The 25,663-nt window shown below is 52.0% G+C and overlaps 1 protein-coding gene across 41 annotated transcripts in view; it reads left to right on the forward strand.

The window, feature by feature from the left end:
• NINL (ninein like) overlaps nucleotides 1-25,663 on the forward strand; it is a 136,312-nt gene that overhangs the window by 74,052 nt on the left and 36,597 nt on the right. For 17 of the 41 annotated variants that reach the window (XR_013399701.1, XM_077951052.1, XM_077951053.1 and 14 more), the window contains 9 exons: nucleotides 1,389-1,485; nucleotides 3,795-3,967; nucleotides 5,897-5,963; nucleotides 11,917-12,107; nucleotides 12,876-13,028; nucleotides 15,645-15,815; nucleotides 18,658-18,809; nucleotides 20,209-20,349; nucleotides 25,454-25,628. Coding sequence is in view for 40 of the 41 variants with exons in the window: in XM_077951052.1 (XP_077807178.1) it covers nucleotides 1,389-1,485; nucleotides 3,795-3,967; nucleotides 5,897-5,963; nucleotides 11,917-12,107; nucleotides 12,876-13,028; nucleotides 15,645-15,815; nucleotides 18,658-18,809; nucleotides 20,209-20,349; nucleotides 25,454-25,628 (1,320 nt within the window). In the remaining variant the exon portion in view is untranslated. Of the gene's footprint in view, nucleotides 1-1,388; nucleotides 1,486-1,619; nucleotides 1,738-3,794; nucleotides 3,968-5,896; nucleotides 5,964-11,916; nucleotides 12,108-12,875; nucleotides 13,029-15,644; nucleotides 15,816-18,657; nucleotides 18,810-20,208; nucleotides 20,350-25,453; nucleotides 25,629-25,663 lie in introns of all 41 variants that reach the window. The other 24 variants (XM_015149635.3, XM_077951082.1, XM_077951062.1 and 21 more) reach the window with 5 other exon arrangements.

Consider the following 25,663-nt stretch of genomic DNA (forward strand, 5'->3'; position numbering starts at 1 on the left):
ATTTCACTGGCTTTATATTGTCATAGAAGAGGGTAAAAGTATTGATTAATAGTCAACTTTGGTAAACTAAGAATGGATGTTGTAATTTTAGGGTAATCAGTAGAAAAGTGGAAATAGACTGTATAACTTTTTTTTTTTTTTTGAGACAGTCTCGCTCTGTTGCCCAGGTTGGAGTGCAATGGCGCTATCTCGGCTCACTGCAACCTCCGCCTCCTGGGTTCAAGTGATTCTTCTGCCTCAGCCTCCCAAGTAGCTAGGATTACAGGCGCACGCCAGCATGCCCAGCTAATTTTTGTATTTTTAGTAGAGATGGGGGTCTCACCATATTGGCCAGGCTGGTCTTGAACTCCTGACCTCACATGATCCACCTGCCTTAGCCTCCCAAAGTGCTGGGGTTACAGGCATGAGCCACCATGCCTGGCCATAACATCTAAATTAATAAGAGAAAAGTGAAATCCTAAAACAGTGAATCCAAAGGCGGGGTGGGGGAAGGGAGAGAAAAAGCAAGCAAGTCAAATTGAAAGCAGAAAGCAAAATAGTCAATTTAAATCTAGTAAATCAGTAATCACGTTAAATGTCATTAGATTACATATTTAAGTTGAAGGATAGAGTTTGTCAGATTGGACAAAATCCAACTGTTACCATTCATAAGAGATATATCTAAAACATAAAGTATATAAAAAATTGGAATTAAAAGTTCAATAAAAAGATATCATGTAAATACTGACCAAAAGAAAGCTGGGGTAGTTTCTCGATAAAAGAGAAAATGGACTTTATAGTGAAAAGCTTTACTGAATTAAAGAGTGTGAGCATTTTATTACAATAAAAGGTTCAGTTCACCAAGGGAATATGCCTATTGGCACATTCTATGGCCCAGCAATCCCCTCCTCAGATGGGTACCATAGCGAAGCCTCTGAGGACACAGAGAAGCTAAATGAAACTAAGCTGTAGGTATGCATGCAAATGAGGTCTAGAACAGCAAGGAAGCTGTCACCATAAAAGTCAGGGTAAGGTTCAGGAGATGCAGGGGGAAGGGTCATGGTGGAGAGGCCTTCTGCAGTGCTGGTGGCGTTGGGGACACCATGGGGGCGTTCACCTTATGTGTAACGTTTCGTGGTCATCAGATCCCTCTTTCCTAATTATGTTGTTTGATTTACAAAATTGTTGATAGTGTTTATTTGGTGGTAGGATTCTGGTCCACTTTTACTTTCCTTATCATGCTCCTCTATTTTTAAAAATCTTAAGTAAATATTTGAAAACATGACTGTTCTCATTCTAAAAGGCAATAATAATATGTTTCTATCTGAGAGAAAATCCAAAAGATTCGCATATGAAATGTGTGATCTGTTGAAAGTGACATTGTCCTCTCTCACCTTCAATTCACCCAGGTTAACTTTGAGGAATTTAAAGAAGGTTTTGTGGCTGTGTTGTCATCAAATGCTGGTGTTCGCCCCTCAGATGAAGACAGTAGTTCTTTGGAATCAGGTAAGAGGATTTAATCCTATTGGCCATATTTTCTTTTCATTATTTGTTTGTTAACTTTTGGAGTGTAATATTCTAATGAAAGAATCCAGCAGTTCTGAAAACTGAATTCTACCTTACTTTCTGTCACCCACAAGGTATATGGACTTGGAAAAAACACTTGATGTTTTTTCTTCCTTTGTTTATTTGTGAAATGGTGTCATATAATAATGCACGCTGTGCCCGCCGTGGATGATAACACTGCACTGTGCTGATGTAAGTGATCAGAATCCTGTTACAGGGACAGGGCTGCTGGGACACAGGCTATGTCCTTAAGTGGAAGTGGCATCCTTGGGGAAAGCCACCTGGCCTTGGTTCCAGCCTCAGGGTGCCAGGATGGTAACAGGCTGTGGGCAAGGTCAGAGGGAGGGCTACCCAGGCCTGGAGTGTTGAGGTCGTGGTGGCCTGCTTCTTGGTTGTAGATGGCCCCATGTCAGGAGGGTGTGAAATGGGGGTGGCTCTTTCCCTTTTGCAGGGGTATTGTGTTTGTGGTATTGATTAGTGTGTTACAGAGGGAGCGCCTCCCTCGTGTCTCACAGCAGGATGTCCTGGTCAGGAGGGGTGTGCGGCAGTAGATAAGGCTGTCACAGGGTTTGGGGCAGAGGACGAGAAAGTGGAAGGGACCAGGCTCACACAGAGGTTTTCTGTGTGAGCATATGGCATTGAGCTTTGTGTACGTTTACAAAGAGTCCAATTAACCCTCATAGAAATCCTGTGGCATTACTTACCATACCAGTTATTCAGATGAGGAAACTGAGGCCCCAGGTGAGAAAAGAAGTTGGCTTGAGTTCCTTCCTCCCCTGAAAATGGATTTTTCTTTTCTATTCCACATGGCCAGGCTGCAAATTTTCCAAATTTTCACACTTTGCTTCCCTTTTAAATGTAAATTTTAGTTTCAGATCATCTCTTTGCTCATGAATATAAGCGTATGCTGTTAGAAGTAGCCAGGGCACATCTTCCATGCCTTGCTGCTTAGAAATTTCTTCCACCAGATGCTCTAAATCATTTCTCTCAAGGTCAAAGTTTCACAGATCTCTAGGGCAGAGGCAAAATGCCACTAGGCTCTTTGCTAAAGCATAGCAAGTGTGACCTTTTTCCAGTTCCCAGTATGCTCCTTATCTCCATTTGAGACTGCTGCAGTCAGGACTTCATTGTCCATATCACTATTAGCATTTTGGTCACAACAGTTCAACATGTCTCTAGAAGGTTACAAACTTTCCCACATCTTCCTGTCTTCTTCTAAGCCCTCCAAACTGTCCCGACTTCTGCCTATTATCCAGTTCCAAAGCTGCTTCCACATTTTCATGTATCTTTGTAGCAGTGCTCCACTCCTGGTGCCAATTTTCTGTATTAGTCTGTTTTCACATTGCTATAAGGAACTACCTGAGACTGGGTAATTTGTTTTTAAAGAAGAGTTTTAATTGACTCACAGTTCCTCAGACTGTACAGGAGGCCTGGCTGGGGATGCCTCAGGAAATTCACAATCATGGCAGAAGGTGAAGGGGAAGCAGGCATGTCTTACATGAATGGAGAAGGAGGAAGAGAGCAGGGGAAGGTGCTACACACTTTTAAACAACCAGATCTCATGAGAACTCACTATCATGAGAATAGCAATTGGAAAATCCACCTGCATGATCCAATCACCTCCCACCAGACCCCTCCTCCAACGCTGACGATTACAATTTGACATGAGATTTGGGTGGGGACACAGAGCCAAACCATATTAACCTCCCATATGCTCAGACCTTTCTGGTGAGAATGTGCTAGGCCAGTCCTTGATGGTGCCTGCTGTCTTGGGGTGATTGTTAATCAGGCCCATGATGACTCTGTCCCAGTGGGGTGAGAGATATTCTGGTCACCCTGCTTATTGTCAGCTGACATTTATCGTGTTCAGTCAGGTTACTGAGAGTCAGGTGTATATGTTCTTGGATTTTTGGAGGTTTTATTGCTCCTTTGCATAGATAGCTAGATTTCCTATTAGTTTTTCATTACATAAAAGCAAAATATGCTTGAAAAAGTATAAATAGCAGATAGAGTTTAGGGGAAAGTCCTCCTCTCCCCACCCTTGCTTTCACAGTCTCCCAACCAAGGCATAGAATTGCCATTGTTCACTGTTTCTCGGGTCTTTCCAGAGGCTTCTATGTGCAGAGCAGTGCGTGTTTGGGAGGCGCACTCGGTGCTGAGTGTGCATCTTCTCAGAGCGTACCTGCTGGCCTGCACGGGCCCATAACTGCTATAAAGGACTCCCACCAAATTTCCTGTTTTCTTTCCAGCTGCCTCCAGTGCCATCCCTCCAAAGTATGTGAATGGTTCTAAGTGGTACGGCCGTCGGAGCCGGCCCGAGCTATGTGACACTGCCACAGAAGCCAGACACGTGCCCGAGCAGCAAACCCAGGCCAGCCTGAAAAGTCAGCTCTGGCGCTCAGCGTCTCTGGAGAGCGTGGAGGTGGGTCAGGCCCCTCTCCCACCCCAGCTGCCCAGTGTTGGGAATAACAAATGCTTCCTTTCATCCCTGTTTGTAGCACGTGATCACAAGATGTGGGGAGGGCAGGGCACTCTCAGGCACCTTGAGTCACCAGAAGCTTGGTCACTTTGGGGAATGCCATTTCATTTAAATTGGGTCTGGTTGTCTTCAGGACAGTCCTGGCCACAGGATTCTCTCCTGAATTGGTGCAATAGAGAATTTGTGCATCAATCCTTTGTGTACAATATCTCTTTTTCCCCGATACCACCACCAACTCTAGAAGGCAATGTTTATGGCTTCATGGGAGTGAAGGGTCAACGTGCTAAGAGTAGAAAAGGGAAGATGCCTTTTTGAAACAGCCTCGAGGTCAGGAGTGTGAGTGTGTCAACCCCCAGCCCTGCCTATCTTGAACACTTAGTTATACTGAGGCCCAGCACTTACAACTGGCCTGTATGAGCCAATGCCTCCTGGGGCCTTGGAAGTTGCCTCCCTGTCCCCCAGGCTCCCTGGGTCATTTGCTGCAGGTGGCTGGTATGCAGGGATCACCCAGTGAAAGGGGGATGGGCCCAGGAGATGGCTGCCAGAGTCTCGTGGGGCTTCATGTTAAGAAATATGTCCATGGGGCAGGTCCACAGCTTGTAAGTTAATCATGGACTGGGTTGAACCATTTTCAATGATTCCAAAAGGTTCCTGGTTCCTGCTCTCTGTACCGTCAGCTTCTGCCAGGTGGGCCTCCATCAGGAGCACCTCCTTCTTAGGTCGGGGCCCCAGTGGACTTGTTTACCATTTGTCTTCACCATTTGTGGAGGCAAAGAGGAAAAACAACCAAAATATATTTAAATGTTAGAGTCTCTTTTCTCAGGGGTATGTGACATCTAGGCGATGCCAGTAAATCCAGAATATTCCTTTTTCGTTCTGTTTTAGAAATTTGGACCTCAGGGATGGAGAGATAGTGAATCTCCTCCTTGTGGTGGATCTTCATTGGTGCCATTCTGCTTCTTAAATCATCTTTGATTCCCAAAACCTGAACGCGGGGAAAGCCGCCTTTAGGGTTGTCAGTGCAGTTGAACTCAAAAAATGGGGTTGAGTATTTATCACCAACTCACAGATTCTCCCCAGTCAAAGCCAGTGCCAGCTTTGAAGCATACAGAGTCTTGGTCACCAGGCATCCATTCCACAGTCACTTGTGGGGACACACAACACCCGGACAAAAGCAGACTTTGACTCTGGTTGGCTGACGCAGTCACTGCAGCACGAGGTTTTTACTTAAGTCGCACGTTTCTTGATGGCCCCGGCTCTTGTCTTGGGTGCAGGTTTGCAAAGGCTGCTGGGGTGTGAGGTGATTACCAGGTGCTGTGCTATCCCAAGCCCTTGAAGGGATACAGAAACCTGCTCTCTCACCCTGCGGCTGTTTGCTGAACTGATGTGGTTGATGAGGGAAAGGTGCAGAGAGGCGCGTTGCAAGCCTCGTATGGAGAATGTGTCCCGAGACTGAATGATTGACTGTGGCTGCAGGGCTGGCTTCTTTCAAGTGCTGGGTCTGAAGCCATCGCCATCATCACCATGCAGAGGCGGACAGGCTTCTCTGCTGCTGGACACAAGTGTTTGATTGTATTTGCAGGGTCAACTGTTGACGAATGGGTTTATGTTGAGGAGCCCGAGCGTGCGGAACAAGGCGTGTCCCCTGTCTCCCTGGTCCAGCCCCTCACTGCTGCTAGGCGGGGCTCACCTGGGGCTGCTAGCTGGCATGCAGGGCAGCCCCAAGGTGGGGGTGGGCTTCTCCTCTGAGGGATTGACTCCATACTCAGCCGTCTGCCACTTCCCCAAACATCCTGCTCTATTTGTTCCCGGTGCTCCGTCCCCAGCAGCACCCCCTGGAACTCACAGCCTTCTCTCTGCATCTTTCTGCAGAGTCTCAAGTCAGATGAAGAGGCCGAGAGCACTAAAGAAGCTCAGAATGAATTATTCGAAGCACAAGGTAAAGCCTCAGCCTCGCATTTGGTGCACTCTGCCTTTGCCCAGAGCATTGAAAGCTGAAGAGCCGGGTCACTGGGCAGTACACACCACAAGTTTAATATCCTGGGAAATGCGTGGGGTGGGTTGTGTCCCGCTGGATTCCTCCTTCTCCAGGAGTGGTCAGAATGTCATCATCTCAGCAGTGAGGCCATCACTCGGTCCTCATTCTCCCAAGGTCAGACCCTGGGGCAGAGGCCCGTGGCCGAGGGAGCAGTGTGGTTTGTCACACTTCATGGTCTGCAAGTACCGCTGTGACCCTAGCTGGCAGGTATGGCCCTGTGGTTTCAGGCAGGAGGGCTTTGCTTGGCCCCATCACCTCAGACTGCCCCTATACCTCCTTTCTGGTACGCTGGGCTAGGTACAGCCTCTCCCCTGCTGTGCAGGGGCATTCTTAGCACCCACCAGGGTTTCATCTGTCCCACAAATGGAGTGTAATACCTGGTCCTGGAGCTTAGAGCCTTACATAGCAGAAGGCCAGCAGTTGGGACACAGAAGCAAATCACAGGGTGCAGCCTCACAGCGCTGTGCAGCGCGCAGGGAAGGCTCACCATCCGTGCTGCCGTGGTGCCCTCTGCAAGATCTGACATTTTGGGAAGAGAAGCTGCATGCAGGGGCATGATCGAGACTTCAGCTCCCTCACCACGTTTCTGGAGTGACATGCATTACATGTGTTGTGGGGACAGAAAGCTAGACAAAAAAACTTCCCAGTGGATCCCCCTGGGGAGAGGAACAAAGGCTCTGGGAGAGGAGAACTTCTTTTTAATTTTAATTATCTTGTGCTTGCCTATAATACTTCCTTGACATTAAAAAGCGAACAAAAATATTAATTGTGAATCCCAGAGTATTTTGGATAGAAAAGACCAACACCTATGCAAACAATGCAAAAACAGAAGACTCCGTAGAAGTGACTGCTGACTTACCTGATGCCCGCAGGAGTGAAGAAAGGGGCCCCACAGACAGGTGGGTGTGAGAGGATCAGCGTGGTGGCCAGACGCTGAGCTCTGAGGAACTACCCAGGTGTGAAGCCGGCAACCTGGCTAACCCTTGCAGCAGGCTTGGCATAATCCGAGCATCCCTCCTCTCAGAGCAGCTTGGGGCTCAGGGGTGACGTCTTGCTGAGCTTGGGAACAAGAGCTGAGGTTCACACCAGGCCCTCATGATCACAGCACAAGCTTTTACATCGCTGCTGCAGGCTTCTCCGAGGAGCAGGGCTGCAGTGCTCAAGGAAGGATTGGAGAAGTTGAGAGACTTAGGATGGACTCCATTGCATCTAGGGCCTCTGTTGGGACACTTGAAGGCTGGGTCTGAAATCATATGAAGCGTCACTGATGCGTCTGGGCTGGAGGAGCTCAGCTGAGGACAGCCTCGGAGGGGTTGCAGCAGGCCTCAGCGTGGCTGGGCTTCCTTACAGCATGGTGGCTCTGGGTAGTCAACTGCCTCACCTGGTGGCTCAGGGCCCTAAGGACACGTTGTCCCAAAAACAGGGCTGGGATTTCCTCACTGAGTTCAGGCCAGCCTCAAAGTCACAAAGCATCCCTTCCACCACGTTCTGTTGATCAAAGCTGTCACAAGGCTACCAGATTCAAGGAGAAGGGACACAGACCTGAAGCGAAGAGTACCAAAGAAATTGGAAGCCGCATTTCCAAACTGCCTCACATGGGCAGGCTGAAAGCAAGAAGGAAGGCAAAGAGGGGAGAAGTTAGAACAGGGGTGTCATGTGCTTCAGGAAACAGGAAGGCTGGAGGCATTGATGGATGTGTAGGGAGCAAACTGCAGGATCCTTAGCAGCCAGGCATGTAAGGTGCAGGTATAGGGGAGTGCAGGAGGCTGCCATGGCCTTTGAGGAGGCAGTGATGAGAGGAGCTAGTATTTCAGGTTGCAGGGATGCAGGTGACTGGGGAGGAGAGGCTGGAGCCCGGCTGAACACTGAGAGCCCTCTTCAGGCTGCCAGCGCCCCCCGTCTCCCCCTGTTGCAGAAGGATCAGGGTGGCAGCATTGGGTGTGTCCCCTTGCAGGAGGCATGAGGCCATCCCAGGAAGTCATCAGGCTGCAGGCTGCACTGGATCCCACCGGTGAGGCGTGGGCAGGGTCAGTGGCTCCCAGTCAGTGCCCTGTACCCCAGGAACCTCCAACCCCAGACAGGGTGCCCCGCCATTCTCTTTGCCCTGGGCTGGGCTGCAGGCCAGGCAGGCCGCTGACCATGCAGGGCAGGGAGTAGCACTGGTCTGTGTTCCTTAGTCCTGTGAGCAGTTTCACTGTCTTTCCAGGCTTTTCCATGTGAGTCAGTGGATGCCCTAATGAGGCCTCCCCACACAGGCGGTCACATGGGCTGACAGTGCAGAAACATAGCTTCGATAGAGGGCATTGCCCTGGGATTTCTGCCAAAGTAAACAGTTAGCACCCCTTGGACCATGGTCCTTGAATGCCTGGGCCATTTTTTGTTCAACTTTTTTTTTTTTTTTTTTTTTTTTGAGACGGAGTCTCACTCTGTCGCCCAGGCTGGAGTGCAGTGGCGTGATCTCGGCTCACTGCAAGCTCCGCCTCCCGTGTTCACACCATTCTCCTGCCTCAGCCTCCCGAGTAGCTGGGACTACAGGCGCCCACCACCATGCCCAACTAATTTTTTGTATTTTTAGTAAAGACGGTTTCACTGTGTTAGCCAGGATGGTCTTGATCTCCTGACCTTGTGATCCGCCCGCCTCAGCCTCCCAAAGTGCAGGGATTACAGGCGTGAGCCACCGCGCCCGGCCTTTGTTCAACTTTTATCTCAGTAAATGTCAGGGGAACTGACCTGAGCTTCTAGCTGTGGTGCTGGACAAAGCAGGGAGACTCCTATGTGCTGAGAAAAGTCAGCCAAGCCGCCGTGTCTTCCATCCTTGACTTGATGTCTAGATCTAGGGCAGCGAAGGGAAGGGCTCGCAGGGGGAGGCTGTTTTTCACCCAGTGATTTCAGTGCTCAGCCTGGAGAGCAGGTTGGGGTTCCTCCCAGCAGTTTACAGAAAGCTTTGTGCAGGATCAGAGCTGACAGACGGTAGTGCGCACACACTCGTGTCAAACTCGGAGGACTTGCCCGACCTCTTCTGCCAGCCTGAGAAATAACCCAGTATCAGGATTGCTTTCACATTTTTTCCTTGGAGATTTCAGGCACCTTAGGCTGGAAGGGACCTCGGAGGTGGCCTTTTCTTACCCGTCCCTTTCCTCTTGTTTTCCTCAACCCAACCCAGAGTGTCATTTGTGAGCACACAGTCTGCCTTCCTTTGGGGGATGGTGGCTTTCCTATTACCAGCAGGATTATCAGTCATTCATGCCCACATGGCTCATCTACCTGAAAGATCCAGACCGCTGAAGCAGAACTGCAACACTAAAGTCTGTGTTGGGTGGAAGCAGACATGTCCGCTCTGGGCTAGGTGGTGTGGACGAGGCATGGAGGAACATGTCTGGCTGGACACATAGGTCACCATAGGAACATGTCTGGCTGGACAGCTGGCTCACCACAGACACTTTCTCTTGGACACCCAGTGTCTGTCCTCATTCTCAAGCTGTTTCCACAGCTTCAAACACATCAAGAAGACAAGTGACTGAAGACAAAGGTTAGGAAAAGTGGCCTTCCACCACCCGAGCCCACTGATGAGTCCTAAACACACCAGTGCCTCCTGAGTGAGGCACGGAGGACACAGTGCCACCTGCCAAGCATTTATGCCAAACAAACAAATGAACTTGAGCCTGCAGCCAAACTAGACTTTGATGCTAACTCAGGTTTTCAGGAAATGTTAAGGATGGAGGAGCTTGTTAGACGACAACACGGGGAAGCAGGCAGATAGATCCGGATGTGGAACATTCCACAGAACAGTGGGTCTGATTTCTTTAAAAAGGCATGGGCTGTGGGGATTTGGGAGAGGTGCTTGTGACTGAAAGATGTGAGAGGAATAACAGCCAAGGGCACCCTGAGGAGTTTGGATGCTGGTTCAAACATATCAACTGTAAGAATATATTTTCGAGATGCTTGGGAAAATCCTGTTGATTTTGTTAGGTGTGATAGTGGCATTGTGGTGATGTAAGAATATATATATTTTTTCTAGAGATATGGATCAAATATGTGGGGGAGAAGTAACATGAGATCCGTGATTTCAAATAACCGAGATGGATCCTGACTCATGGTGTTTTGACTCAACGATTTTTCAACTTTGTGATGGTGTGAGGTCGATATGCATTCAGTAGAAGCCGTCCTTCAGTGTCCATGCGACCGTTCTGATCTTCACTTTCAGTACAGTGTTCAGTAGATTACATGAGACATTGAACATAATATTAGTCTAAAATAGGCTTTGTGTTAGAGGATTTTGCCTCACTGTCGGTTAGTGTGTTCTGAGATGTGTAAGGTAGGCCAGGTCCAGCTACGATGTCGGTGGGTTAGGTATATTCAGTACATCTTTGACTTGACGTTTTCAGCTTATTGTGGGGTTGTTGGGCTGTAGCTCCATCGTAAGTCAGGGAGCATCTATACTTCTAAATACTTCAGCCGTAAGGAAAGCGGGTAGAGAAGAAACCTGTGGCAGGGTGCTGTCATAGTGGAGCCTGAGTAGCAGGTGCTCTGGGCTTCACTTTACTCTTTGCTCTGTGTAAGTTAGGAAGTTTTCAAAAATTAACTTATTAAAAGACTCGTCTTTTTATTGTAAATACAAATAATAGAGTCCTCTCCTTCTTTTTTTTTTTTTTTTTTTTTTTTTTTTTTTTTTTTTTTTGAGACGGAGTCTTTTTCTGTAGCCCAGGCTGGAGTGTAGTGGTGCAATCTCGGCTCACTGCAGTGTCCACCTCCTGGGTTCAAGCAGTTCTCTGCCTCAGCCTCCCGAGTAGCTGGGATTACAGGCGGCCGCCATCACACCCAGCTAATTTTTGTATTTTTAGTAGAGACGGGGTTTCACCGTCTTGGCCAGTCTGATCTTGAACTCCTGACCTCGTGATCTACCCGCCTCGGTCTCCCAAAGTGCTGGGATTACAGGTGTGAGCCAGCGTGCCCAGCCCCTCTGCCTCTTTTAAATGCTCGCACAGCTGACCATAGAAGGTTCTCTTCAGAAAGAATTTCCCCATTAGAGGCAGATATTTTCCCCCAACATTTATTTTGAAAATTTGTAAACAGAGTGAAGTACAAACAACTGTGTCATAAAAACCCATGTACCAACCACCTAATTCCACCTTTGGTGCTTTGCAGCTCCCCTTTGTCGGTCTGTCCATCCCTCTGTCCGTCCATCCATCCCTCTGTTGGTCCGTCCATCCAGCCCTCTATCCATCGGTCCATCTGATTTCAGAGTCACTGACCAGCATTGCTGTGCGTCCCCCGCATGCTTCAGCCTGGAGCACAGGACTTAACTGTTGCTGGTTTTTCTCCCCAGCCTTATTGGGGTGTGATTGACAAATAAAAATTGTATATATTTTAGGTGTACAGTGATGATCTGAGACATGTGTACATTGTGAAATGATGACCACAGTCCAGCCAGTTAACACATCCATCTCTCTTAGTTATGTGTGTGTGCTGAGAACACTTGAGATAGACTCTCTTAGCAAACTTCGAGGAAGCAGTCGGGTCTTATTAACTGTAGTCACCGTGCTGTACATTGGGGCTCCAGAAGTTACTCATCTTATAACTGAAAGTGACCCCCCTCCACCAGCATCTCCCCCACCACCCAGCTCTGTAACCACCCTTCTACACCCTGCTCCCATGAGTTCCTCTTTCCTTAGATCCCACATGTGAGTGAGATCTCATGGTGTTTGTCTTTCTGTGTCTGCTTATTTCACCTAGTGTAATGTCTTCCACATTCATCCACGCTGTTGGAAAGGGCAGAACGTCCTTCTTTTTAAGGCTGAGTTGTGCTCCATTGTGTATGTATCAGAGTCTAACTGTGACTCCCCCCTTGCTTCAGGACAGCTGCAGACCTGGGATACCGAGGACTTTGGGAGCCCCCAGAAGTCCTGCAGCCCCTCCTTTGACACCCCAGAGAGCCAGATCCGGGGCATGTGGGAAGAGCTGGGGGTGGGCAGCCGCGGGCACCTGAGCGAGCAGGAGCTGGCTGTGGTCTGCCAGAGCGTCGGGCTCCGGGGACTCGAGAAAGAGGTGAGGGCACAGCAGGCCACCCAGCCACGTGTTCCTGGCCATGGTCATGGTTTAGTTTTGGGTCTGGAAACCCCTCTACCCTTCAGCCACTCATTTAGGTGCATCACTTTCTAATCTAAAATCCTTTGGTGGCTCTTGGCGTTTCTGCCAAAAGCTAAAACCTCCAGACACCTTTGAAAGCCCATCTCTGATGGAGTTGCCCAGTCCCACCAACTCCCTGCCACGCTCAGGTGTAGCAGGCACTTCCCGTTCCTTCACCCACATCCTTCCTCTGCCTGGATGCCTTTCCCTCTTCTCTGTGTGACCAGGTTCCACTGCACAGCCAAGACAAGACCCCCAAGCCTGTCTGCATTCCCCAGTGGCCATGTTCCTTCTCCTCCTGGGTGGGAGGCCAGTCTGCCTTGCTGGAGTTCTTCTCAGCCCTGTGTCCTTGCTGGGCCTCACACTGCAGGACCTGGCCTTGCTCAGCATCCCGCAGGCTCCAGCCCCAGCAGACACTGAATAAGCATTTGTAGAACTGAGAAGTTCGGGTGACACCCACTCACAGTGAAATGGAAACCAAGGCCTGTGGGTTTTGCGAGATAGAGGGAGGGAGTGCCTTGGGAAAATACAGCCCTCATGGTCTACACAGTTTTAAGGCTGGATAAGACAAGGAAACGGCCCTTGTGGGGTACCTGGAACCAGAGGGAGGGAGGGAGGGAGGCCCCGGTGAGGGCAGCTGGGTGGAGCTCTTACGGGTGGGCCTGAGGTATGAGGACTTTTGTTTAGGAACTTGAAGACCTGTTTAACAAACTGGATCAAGACGGAGACGGCAAAGTGAGTCTTGAGGAATTCCAGCTTGGCCTCTTCAGTCATGAGCCCGCGCTACTTCTGGAGTGTTCCACTCAAGTTAAACTGAGCAAGCCTTGGTCTCATTACCAGGTAAAATGCAACAGTTAAATCCTGAACCCAGCAACCACTGATGTCACTCTCTGGTGACTAAAACTGCTGACTCCCTCCCTGCCTGTGTCACCACACAACGAGCTGTCCAAGAACTGGATAGGCCATGCACACACGCATGTATGTGGGAGGCCACACGACGTAGATTCTGGAGCCACTTAGATTTGAGGTGGGTCCAGTGTTGTTCTTCCCTGGCTGTGTGTCACTAGGGGAGTTACATTCTCCAAGCCTCAGGCTCACATGTAAGCCGGGGGTGGTTTGGGTGCCCACCTCCCGGGGCTACAGAAGGCAGTGCTTTAGGTGAGGAACATGACTGCTCAGGTGCCCACCTCCCGGGGCTACAGAAGGCAGTGCTTAGGTGAGGAACGTGCTGCTCAGGTGCCAACCTCCTGGGGCTACAGAAGGCAGTGCTTAGGTGAGGAACGTGCTGCTCAGGTGCCAACCTCCTGGGGCTACAGAAGGCAGTGCTCAGGTGAGGAACGGGCTGCTCAGGTGCCCACCTCCCGGGGCTACAGAAGGCAGTGCTCAGGTGAGGAATGTGGCAGCTCCTCAGCCTGTGGTGTGATATGCCCCAGCAAGAAAACTCCCTCCCATCCTCCCCATTGTGGAATAGCAAGGGCAATATTTCTGTGTTAGTCTGTTCTCACATTGCTAAAGGAATACTTGAGACTGGGCAATTTATAAAGAAAAGAGGTTTAGTGAGCTCACGGTTCTGCAGGCTGTGCAGGAAGCATGGTGCCAGTGTCTGCTCGGCTGCTTCTGGGGAGGCCTCAGGAAGCTTACAATCATGGCAGAAGGTGAAGGGGTGCAGGCAGGTCACATGGCCAGAGCAGGAGCAAGAAAGCAAGGGGAGAGGTGCCACACACTTTTAAACAACCAGGTCTCATGAGAACTCACTATCACGAGGACAGTACCAAGAGGGATGATGCTAAACCATTTGTGAGAAATCCACCTCCAAGATCCAGTCACTTCCCACCAGGCCCCACCTTCAACATCAGGGATTACTTTTTAATATGAGATTTGAGCGGGAACACAGATCTAAGCCATATCAGTTGCCAGAGGATCCAGTGAGTCTGTCTAGGATTGGTCCTGATAATGTCCCTTAACCCATGCTCTATCTCTTGCACAAATACTGGGTCTCTCTGCAGTTTGAGGAGACCAGGGCATGGCTGCTGAGGGGCTGGATACTTCTTTGCTGCTGCAATTGGTCCTGAATTTGGTGAGTGGTGTTGCAGGACCTGTAGTGCTATTCTATACCGGGCGTAGGTATGCCTGAGAATCTAGGTTTCTGATTCTAAAGTCAGTGAGGGCCGGGCATGGTGGCTCACGTCTGTAATCCCAGCACTTTGGGAGGCCGAGGCGGGCGGATCATTTGAGGTCAGAAGTTTGAGACCAGCGTGGTTAACATGGTGAAACCCTGTCTCTAGTAAAAATACAAAAATTAGCCAGGTGTGGTGGTGCACATGTGCAGTCCTAGCTACTCAGGAGGCTGAGGCAGGAGAATCGCTTGAACCCAGGAGGCAGAAGTTGCAGTGAGCTGAGATCGCATAATTGCACTCCAGCGTGGGCGACAGAGTGAGACTCCATCTCAAACAAATAAATTAATTTAATTTAATTTAATTTAAAAACCTAAATAATTTAGAAACTTGGTGAAAAAAAATCAATGAGGACCCGGCACAGTGGCTCATGCCTATAGTCCCAGCAGTCTGGGAGGCCAAGGCAGGCAGATCACTTGAGCCCAGGAGTTTGAGAGAAGGTGAGACAACATAGTGAGACCCCATCTCAAAGATTTAAAAATTATCTAGGTGCGGTGGCACATGCCTGTGGTCCCAGCTACTTGGGAGGCTGAGCAGGAGGATCACTTGAGTCCAGGAGGTCGAGGCTGCAGTGAGGCTAACATCAGTGAGAACGACAAAGAAGAAACTCAGGAGCCAGCACTGAGGAAAGGGGTCAGGCGGCCATGTAAGGCCAGAATGATCAACATGAGGTCCCACAGGTCGTGCTTAGTGTGGGCTGGGGAGATGCCTCCTGAACTGGCTTGCCTTCATTGTCGAACGCCAAGTCAACTTGGCCATGAGCCACCCATGCTGCATTCTGAGGGTCTGGGGGTGTGTGCGCCTCTGCCTGGGTCAGCGCACTTCTGCCCTTCCAACCTGCCTTGGGTTTCTTTTCACAGCTGAGACTTTCCTGGTGCTGGCATGGACTCTCTGGGCCCCTGCCTCTGTGAGGCCAGGCTCCCACCTCTGTGAATTCAAGGGTGGAACGTCAAAACTCCTTTGTCGTCCCTCTCCAAGTGATGATGAGTGTACTGACTGGGGCTGGCCAGTTGGGCCACGTGGGTGCAAGGCCTCAGAGTCCTGGGTGTCGGGGGCCTTGGTTGCAGGTCCCGGCTTTCTCACCTGCACAGCCATGTGACCTTGGAGAGGTCATGTGAAGGGGCTGCACCTCTGACCTGTCCTCTGAGAGCTGAGGATGGTCTCATGAGCTGTTCCTGTGAGGCCCTCTGAGCACAGGCTGGGGAGGATGGAGAGCACATCAGCAGCGCATGGGCGTGAGGCTTTGGACGCTGGGTGCTATGGGAGTCTTCCTGACGTGCAGGTCCCAGAGGAGAGCGGCTGCCACACCACCACGACCTCATCCCTCGTGTCCCTGTGCTCCAGCCTGCGCCTCTTCTCCAGCATTGACGATGGTTCTGGCTTCGCTTTTCCTGATCAGGTCCTGGCCATGTGGACCCAAGAGGGGATTCAGAATGGCAGGGAGATCTTGCAGGTTTGGAACTGGGTGATGCCTGAGCTGGACAGGGAACCTGGGGGGCCCGTCTGCTGCAGAGGAGGATGGATGGAGCACCCCAAGCCAGGGACCCAGCAGGGGTTTGTGCTCTGTGCAGAGAATGCCATGCAAGGAAGTCCAGGTAGAAACCTATATCTTTTAATTTTTGCTACTAAAATATAGGACATTATAATTTAAAAGGATAAGAAATAAAATACAAAGATAGTGTGAAAAAGTCAATTTGAAGGTAGCCTTTAGTGGCTTAGACATTTTCCCTGAATGTTGGGCCAAGGAGGTTAGATGAATGGAAGGAAATTGCCTGTTGTGATGTCGATGTCTGTTGGGCACCACTGTCACTGCAGTTACTGATGAGCTCAGAGTGAGCCTGAACTCTCCTGGAGCCCCTGCCTGGCTGGTTGGGCTGTTCTCCCCCATGGCACCCACTTACCCCAGGCCCTTCCCGCCATGGGCCAGGTGTCAGGAGGCGCACCCTTCCCTCTGTGTTCTGCTGGGGCTGCCTGGGAGGGAAGATGTGGTCCTCGCATGGGACACAGCTCCTCACAGGCTCAGGCTTCCCAGAGGGACGCAGGCCAGCCCTGGAGATTTGGAAGGAGCTCTGCCCTGGGCACAATTTGGTGACACCTGTGCAGGGGCAGAGGTGTGCGGGGGCCCAGCATGGGTGAGGAAAGACAGCCTCATGAGGTACAGTGGACTAGACTTATTATTTTCATTACTTTCCATTGTTAGAAAGGATGTCAACTGAACAAAAACCTATTAAATAAGAAAGAAAGCTTACCTGCCCCTCCCCCATTCCCTGGAGGGGGTGACAGCTGTTGGTGTGGTGGGCGTCCTGCAGAACTTTTCCCTGGCACATGAGAGATGCATATTATTTATACATTCTGACAATATATATATGTTTTTTTTGCAAAATTGGTGTCATACCGTTTGTCTTGCAAATTTATGCAACCCTTCACTTTTCCTATGAAAAATCTGAGCATTGGCCGGGCGCGGTGGCTCAAGCCTGTAATTCCAGCACTTTGGGAGGCTGAGACGGGCGGATCATGAGGTCAGGAGATCGAGACCATCCTGGCTAAAATGGTGAAACCCCGTCTCTACTAAAAAATACAAAAAACTAGCCGGGCGCGGTGGCGGGCGCCTGTAGTCCCAGCTACTCAGGAGGCTGAGGCAGGAGAATGGCGTGAACCCGGGAGGCGGAGCTTGCAGTGAGCTGAGATCCGGCCACTGCACTCCAGCCTGGGTGACAGAGCGAGACTCCATCTCAAAAAAAAAAAAAAAAAAGAAAAGAAAAATCTGAGCATTTATATGCATCGATGTCCTCTTGCTGCTATGCTGGCATTTCTCTGAGGCTGGACTCCTGGAGTTGCACCCTGTAACTCTTGGAGGCTCTGTCATATTCCCTGAGAAAATGTCCTGTTGGCACAGACAGACAATACAGGAAGGAGCCCAGACAGCCCTTGAAACAGTCCACCCAACTCCACGGACCAAGACCCTCATAGGCCCAACCTCATCTGTTACTGAGTCCCCCAAGATGTCAAAGCCAGACCTGTACAGCTGGCCTCACAACTGTCCTGAGAGCCACAGGCGGAGGCAGGATCACCAAAAATCGCTTGCAGGAAGGGCAGAGAGCACAGGTCTCTCAGTTCCAAGATGCCCGACACCTGACTCCACAGCTCTGGGAGTTCCCTGGCTGCTGTTGTGCCCTGGCTCTGATGAGTACATCTTGCCTCTGCCCTTTCAGAACTTATTCTCTTTCCCATTTGCACTAGAGCTGCTGGTGCTGCTCTGCAAAGACACCCTGGGTGGCTTCTCCCTCACTTCATAATAGATTGCTGCCAAATTCTGCCTTGCAACTCAGTGTCATTTCTGACCTCAGGCTGCTGTGGCGGCTCTGTCCCTCTATGCCATCCAGTGACGTGGCGGGGAGCGTGTGCTTGTGTAGGGACAGCTTTCCAGGCGGCTCCCCAGCCTCTGCCAAGATGCTATTGCTCCTCAGGAGCTGCTGGGAAGTGGGCAGCGTGGAAAGTCAGCCCCTACTTCACGGGAGACTCTGGGCCGGGTTTCTCCTGGCACCTGCTTCAGCCACCCTGCCATGGTGCCTGCCGCTGGCCTGAGCAGGGCGTTTGTAGCCACAAGTGGAAAGCAGAGCCAGGAATACCCAAGGCGGAAAAGGCAGAGGCAGAAAAAGCAAACGCGACAGAACGTTAGCTGCCGCTCCCTTGAGCTGAGGGGCTTAGGGTGTGTGTGGCTCTATTTTTTGTTGTATCAGTAGAATGCCAGCTGTTCTGTGCTTTGAAGTTTGTGAGGTGTATTCTTCACACTTCTGAGGGGAAGAACAGTCCGCTCTGGAAAGCTTTTTGGTTCTAAGCCTGAGGGCTGCTGTGGGGACCCTCTCCATCTCTCTAAACTCTTCCTGGTGGCATGAGCTGCAGGGCAGGCCTCATCGCAGGGAATCCCAAGGCTCACATCCTTAAAACAGATTATTTCAGAGGGAAAAGGGCCTTGTGCTCTGGCCTCACAGCAGTCCCCATGAAGGGCCTGCAGGGGACTTGCCCCTGCCTGTGTCTGACACTTTGTCCAGGAAGAGGGATTCTGTCTAGCCTGGGCCTATGCACCCCTGAGGCAGAGGCAGGAGGACCAGGCCATTGACAGCCCACCAGAGTTGCGAGGGATGGAGGAGGAGCACCCCTCAAGACGCAGAGACCTTGGCAGACAGGAGGGGCGGGTGCTGCCTGGGACAGTCATGCTGGGCTAGGCCCTGGACCAGGGAGGGAGCAGAGAGGTGTCTGCTTGGGGAAGTCCCTCAGCCTCTCCTGCTTACCAGGCTTGCTGCTTCCAGAGCCTGGACTTCAGTGTGGACGAGAAGGTGAACCTTCTGGAGCTGACCTGGGCCCTTGACAACGAGCTCATGACAGTGGACAGTGCCGTCCAGCAGGCAGCCCTGGCCTGCTACCACCAGGAACTGAGCTACCAGCAGTAAGAGGCCGCAGGGGACTGGGGAACGTGGCAGTGTGGCTGGCCAGGTGGGCCTGGAGGGGTGTCTGGGACACACAGGATACCAGTTGGCTCTTGTCCACACCACATGGTCAGTCCTGGGGCAGGGCTCTGCACACCGTCTGTCCCGTGCTCTCTGGTCCCTGAAGCCGGCGCTCGCAGAGGGATAGGAGTAGAATCTAGCCACGGAGCATGGACAGGTGAATGGCAGCCGCTCATTCATGTGTGTGGGCTGGGTGGGGCCTGAAGACCTGGGCTGTCTGAGTCCATACAATTTAAGGCTTGCTGGCTTCCCTCCCACTTGTTGAGGCTTGGGATCTGTATGTTGGGGGCCCCCACTGAGCCCTTTTTATTGAGGTTTCTAAAGGACAGACCTGAGGCCCCGCCTCATCCTGCTGGTGCAGGCGGTCACCAGCGCCAGGTGGGGTCCTGCCGCTGCCTCTAGCGCCAGGGGGCTCCCAGACTGGGCTGTCAACAGGAGGAAGAAAAGGTGCTTTTCAAACGTGGTCACAAAGTACCCCGTGAGGGGCCGAGAACCCATTCCCTTTTAATTGTGTCTGTTTGCTGTGGCTGACCATTCAGGCCATCCGTCTGCTAAGCAGATTTGCAAAAAGATTGTTGTGTTTTTGTCAATGTTCTGAAGCTGCAGAAAAGATTGACAGAAACCACAATCTCAGTCCTAAAGACTGCATCTGTCCACATGCTGACAGCGGAGCCTCTGGCCTCAGGCAGCTCTGCAGATAGAACCAGAGAAAGGCTTGACCAGGTCCCTCCCTTGGCCTTGGGACAGGAAGGGAGAAAAGCTCCTTCGGCGGGGAAATAGTCACTGGAATAGCAGGTGCCACCAGTGATTTACACAGTGCCTCAGCCAGGTCAGGGTGGCCACAGAGCTGAGACCACACACACCCACTGTGTTGTGCTCTGGTGACTCACTGTGTGCTCACTAGGGTGCTGGGATGCCCATGCAGGGCTAACAGGTGGCCAGCCTCCTCCCCGCCATGTGCCCGTTACTGAATTAGGCACTTGTGATCCACACCCAGCTGCCGATGAGAGGGCTCACAGACCAACTACCACACACCCTGGGGCTGCCTAAGCAACGTGGCATGCTGTGGAACTCCAGGCTCAGTCTTCCTGGGTTAGAAACCACCAAGAAACTTTCCTTGCCAAGTCATGCGGCCCCTCTCTCTCAGTGTACACATCTGGAAAATGGGCATAGCAGTTGTAGAAACTGCCTCAGGAGCAGGCTGGTGGAGCAGCGCCCGCTGTACAGCTGGTGTGCTGGTTTCTATTGCTGATGCGGATACGGGGCCCAGAGCTGCCTGGCACGGTGGGTCAGGCCAGCAGTGGGGTCCCATCTGACCCTGTCTCCTTCCTGTGGCAGAGGGCAGGTGGAGCAGCTGGTGAGGGAGCGTGACAAGGCAAGGCAGGACCTGGAGAGGGCCGAGAAGAGGAACCTGGAGTTTGTGAAAGAGATGGATGACTGCCACTCTGCCCTGGAGCAGCTCACCGAGAAGAAAATCAAGTGGGTTCTAGGCCCAGGATTCTTACCTGGGCCTCCCCAGCCCCTTTGAGGGCAGGTAGTAGATACAGGGCTGCCAGGGGCCAGAGCTGCGAGTGTGGCTGAGTGGAGACCCCTCTATTTCACCTGAGCCAGGGGGAATCCCGGGGGCAAAACCTTGAGAAAGTGGAGCCCTGCTCTTCCGGGGGTTGGTGCAGTGCCTGGCCCTGGCTGCGTCCCCGTGGGCTGAGGAGGTCCTGCCTCCTGCCCTTGCTTTGCTGGTCTCTTTCTCACACAAGCCAAGCCTTTCTGCCCCTAGCTGCATGCCTGTGATGCAAGAGGCAGGTGGCTGTGTTGCAAGGGCTGGCAATGGCTTCCTTTTGGCCCAGTAGGTAGAAGGAGCCCAGAGAAGGAACCCAACTCCAGGTATCACAGCTGTAGTGACCCCAGTGTGGGGACAGTTGTGTGGAACAGTGGCTGGATAGACCAGAGAAAAGGATTTCTGATTTGTTTTTATTTTTGTTTTTGTTTTTGAGATGGAATCTCCCTCTGTAGCCCAGGCTGGAGTGCAGTGGCGTGATCTTGGCTCACTGCAACCTCCGCCTCCCAGGTTCGAGCAATTCTGCCTCACCCTCCCAAGTAGCTGGGATTACAGGCGCCCGCCACCACACCTGGCTAATTTTTGTATTTTTAGTAGAAATGGGGTTTCACCATGTTGGCTAGGCTGACCAACTCCTGACTTCAAGTGATCCGTCCCCATCAGCCTCCCAAAGTGCTGGGATTACAGGTGTGAGCCACCACGCCTGGCCTTAGATTTCTGATTTGTGTAAGGATACAACCACCGCACTGCTTCATGAACAGCACATCTGAAGAAATCCCACCCAAGAGGGCGCCCCAGGCTCAGGCAGGGAGAGGGGCTTCTCTGTGTTATTGGTGGGGCACATGTCTGCCAGGGCTCAGCTGCTGTTCACCTGAAGTTTGCTCATGCCTTGGGGGTCCTCCAGGGGTAGCTCAGGACAGGCTTTCCTGGCTCTGAGTCACAGCTCTTGGGCAGGGGCAGCAAGACATGGCTGGTCTCCCTGCCATTCTCCCTTGTCAGTGGGTCCTCTGGTGGCTCGGGAGGTCTGCCCAAGGCCACAGTCCTGGCCCTGTTGTCCCCACGCCCTTGGGTTCTTGGTTTGCAGGTCGGCCCACCCTCTGCATTGCACAACACAGACACAGCACTCACTGCCATGGCCCTGGTGGCGGTGGCTCAGCTGAGCGTGGCTCGCAGAGAAGAGCTACGCACGGTGGAGCCATGTGGTGTGGCACCCGCCAGGGATGCGGGCAGTTTGCCTAGGGTGCTGCAGGGTCCCCAGGGTGAGTTAGCCTGCAGATGGGAGCCCGGCCGCTGGCCACATCGCATGTTGGAATTGTGCCAGCTGCACCGCGGGCTAAAGCCTGAAGCTGCTTCTCCTTCACCAAAGAAACCCTGAGCAACAAGGTCCATGGCCTCTGGGGAAGTGATTTTGGTTGGTAAGACGGCTGTGGTGTGTCTCCTGTGTGCACCAGGGGTTGTCTCACTTAACGGCCATTGGGACCAAATAGGCCATTTATTCCCATTGTTCAGCCAAACAAATGGAGTCCTAGAGCAGCTCAGTAACCGGCCCCGTCCTGCAGCAGTGAGCGTGGGTGTGTGAAGCTGACACCCAGGTCTCCCTTCTCCTGGCCTTACACTGTTTCTGGGACAGCCGAAGGCCACTGGTCAGCTTTCTGGGGAGCAAGAATCTCAGGTGGGAGAAGCTTGAGGGCAGAGCCCAGCCACTCTCCTTCAGGCCTCCCAGAGCCAGGCACAGTCCGGGACCAGCTCTAAGACCAGTGGACCCCCCATCTCCATAACCCATATCCTCAGGGTTTCCACGGATCTGTTCTGGGCAGAAGGGCGTCCCTGCTGCACCTCCTGCAGCCGCCACCTCCATGTGGTTCAGTCCATAGGGGCGGCTGGGACAGGGCGGGGCCTCACCGCACCTCTGTTCGCCTGCACCTCCCAAGTCCTCTTTCCTTCCAGTGCTGGCTGGGGACAGCCGTACACAGCAGGTCCAGATCTACATGTGCCTCTACATGGTGTGAGGAGTTAGTGTGAGTGCGTGGGGCCTGTGGAGTGCAAGGGCATGTGGGGTGCAATGAGGGTGCTGTGAGCATGCATGGGGCCTCAGGTATGTGGGGTGCAGCGGTGGTGCAGTGCGAGTGCGTGGGGCCCACAGGGTGCACTGGGGGTGCTGTGAGTGTGCGTGGGGCCCATGGGGTGCACTGGGGGTGTTGTGAGTGTATGTGGGGCCCGTATGCTGCCATGTGGGTGCTTTGAGCGTGCTTAGGGCCTGTGGGGTGCAGTGGGGGTACTGTGAGTGGGGCTAGAGGGGTGCAGTGGAGAGTACTGTGTGCATGTGTGGAGCCTGTGGGGTGCAGTGGGGGTGCTGAGTATATGTAGGAACTGTGTGGTGCCATGTGGTGCTGTGAGTGTGCGTGGGGCCTGTGGGGTGCAGTGGGGGTGCTGTGTGCGTGGGGTGCAGTGGGGGGTGCTGTGTGAGTGCATGGGGCCTCTGCAGCCTGCGGGCCCCCTGGAGTGTACATTTTTGGTGCCACTGGCTCCTGTGGCTGTGGTGGTGGTAAGAAGCCCCTATAGGACAGTGGTCATTTTCAGGGAAGCTAAAAGTTAAGTCTCCTTTCACCAAACATGAGGAGGTGTCTGGTGAGGCCAAAAACTGGGTACAGGGACAGGTACAGGCAGTGGTTGGGGCCCTTGCCCTCCACGTGGAAGAGCTGGGCCAGGCCTCAAGGCCCGAATTCCCTGCCCTGAGCGTGGAAGGCATTTCATTAGGAAGCGGTATTTCCCTGCTCCTGTGGGCAGGAAGAGTCTCTGTGGTCTCCGTCAGCTGAGCTATTCTGGGGCCAGCCTTGCAGCGTCATCGTTCCCAACTGGCTGAGAAATTCCTAGAGGAGGGACCAAAAGATGCTCCCGACCCCCAGGGGAGGTGACCTTGGCTTTGTTGCTTAAGACGTTCTCATAGCTCCCTGCCTTCCAGGGCTCACATGAGGCCAGTTTGGATCTCCACAGAGGAGACAATTGCTAACATTTAGGAGCTGAAAGTATGTCATGGAGACCCACGGGGAGCTCTAGGAACTCATTTCCTCTCCCTGGACGCCCCCTCCTTTCTCCTGATGGCTCTGTTGTAAGCTTGGTTCGTCTGTCTCTCACTTTCACCCTGAGTGTCGGGATCCAGCTATCCCTGTTGGTGCCACAGGGATCTTGGTGCTGCCTCTCAGGACCTGAGGGGCTGGGCTCTGACCTCCAGCAACCTCTCTCTCCCGAGCACAGCCTCATCCCAGCCTGGGGGTTAGCAGAGCTCCTAGACAAGGGTGCTCCTTGTGAGACACTTGTGTTCAAAGCTAGAAGTAAGTTGACTTTGATACTCAGTTTGAGTAACTGAAAACTGATTTGCTTCTGTCCACACATGTATAGCTTGATTCTCTCCCAACCATTTGGAAAGACTTGTGTGAATTGTCTTTCCCAGGGTTAGAGGATTGGAAACACTAAGGCAGCACCTCTGTTCTTGAACCTGGTGAAGGGATGCATTAGAGGTGCTAAGTTGCAGCCTCAGAACCCACGTGGCCCTGAGAGCTTGGGTTTTGTCCTATGAGCAATGGGAGTTATGAGTAGGTTTCTGTAAGTAGCTTTTATTATTGCATTAGGTTTTCCTTATTATAAACGTAATGAGTGATATATGTTTATTGCACACATTTTAGAAAATACAATTAAAGGAAAAATATACCTAGAAATCTCACTTTCCAGGGGGTATCACTGTTTACATTTTCTATATGTCTTTCACCTTTTTTTTCTATGCACATAATTCTTAAAAAATGATACCATGTTGTGGCCGGGCGCGGTGGCTCACGCCAGTAATTCCAGCACTTTGGGAGGCCGAGGCGGGCAGATCATGAGGTCAGGAGATCGAGACCATCCTGGCTAACATGGTGAAACCCCATCTCTACCAAAAAATACAAAAATTTAGCCGGGCGTGGTGGCCGGCGCCTGTAGTCCCAGCTACTCAGGAGGCTGAGGCAGGAGAATGGCATAAACCCGGGTGGTGGAGCTTACAGTGAGCGGCAATTGCGCCACTGCACTCCAGCCTGGGCGACAGAGTGAGACTCCGTCTCAAAAAAAAAAAAAAAAAAAAGATATCATGTTGTATATGCTTTTCTGATGGCCACAGAGCATCTCACATGGATCTTTGTGTGGATCTGCTGTAATTTATTTGACCATTTCCCCATTTTTGTATATTTCAAAAGTTTTTAAAGAGTAGGCTGATGTAGCTTTAACACTACCCCAAAAGATTTGTGGCGTATTATATTACTCAGATTATTGTACTTCCTTCATACTCTTCCCTTTAGAGTGTTGTTTCTTTAAAGTTCTGAGCCAAGATTAAAAGCCCGGGCTCTGGGGCCCAGGTGTCTCGGACTTGGTTATGGGCATCACCAGGCTTCTGCAGAATCGGAGCCTCACTGGTCTTCAGTCTCGGTAGACGTGGTCTGAGAATTCCTGTGAAGCTGCTGTTTCAGAGATGAGACTGAGCGTTGAACACTGTTTTTCCTGCTAATGGAAGTGGTTATTGCAAAAGATGAATGTAGCATCTGAGAAAAAAGTACCCCCCACCTCTTCCTCAGATTGCTTTGGGAATTCACTGCCCATGGGTTTCATGCTGCCTCCCTCTTTGGGAGGGAGGCGATTTTCATGTGCATTTGGTATCAAAAGTCTTTAAAGGGCTGTTGCCTGCCATGCACACCGGGTGGAGGGGCCACCTTGGGACTCAGCCCAGGGAGCTGTGCTCCTCACTGTGAGGGGGCAGCTGGTTGCATTTGCCATGTGACCCACCAGATCCCCTTGTCTGGGGTCACCTCCACCAGCCCATGAGGGAGGAGCACCAACCCTCAGATTTGCCTCCCAGCATGGGCAGCTCAGCCAAGGCAGGACGGCCCTGCACGTGCTGAGGACAGGGGCGTTTCTGAGAGGGAGGAGGCTAGGAAGGTGGTGACGTGGGCCTGGGTGGCCCTGAGATGACATGTCTGACGTGTGATGTGTGACATGTTACAGGCACCTGGAGCAGGGGTACCGGGAAAGGCTGAGCCTCCTGCGGTCTGAGGTGGAGGCAGAGCGAGAGCTGTTCTGGGAGCAGGCCCACAGGCAGAGGGCCGCGCTAGAGTGGGACGTGGGGCGCCTGCAGGCTGAGGAGGCTGGCCTCCGGGAGAAGCTGACCCTGGCCCTGAAGGTAGGGGCGTCCCCAGGGTATCCAAGAATCTGGGG

Source organism: Macaca mulatta, chromosome 10, assembly GCF_049350105.2.
Source record: "Macaca mulatta isolate MMU2019108-1 chromosome 10, T2T-MMU8v2.0, whole genome shotgun sequence".
Classification (NCBI taxonomy): Eukaryota; Metazoa; Chordata; class Mammalia; order Primates; family Cercopithecidae; genus Macaca; species Macaca mulatta.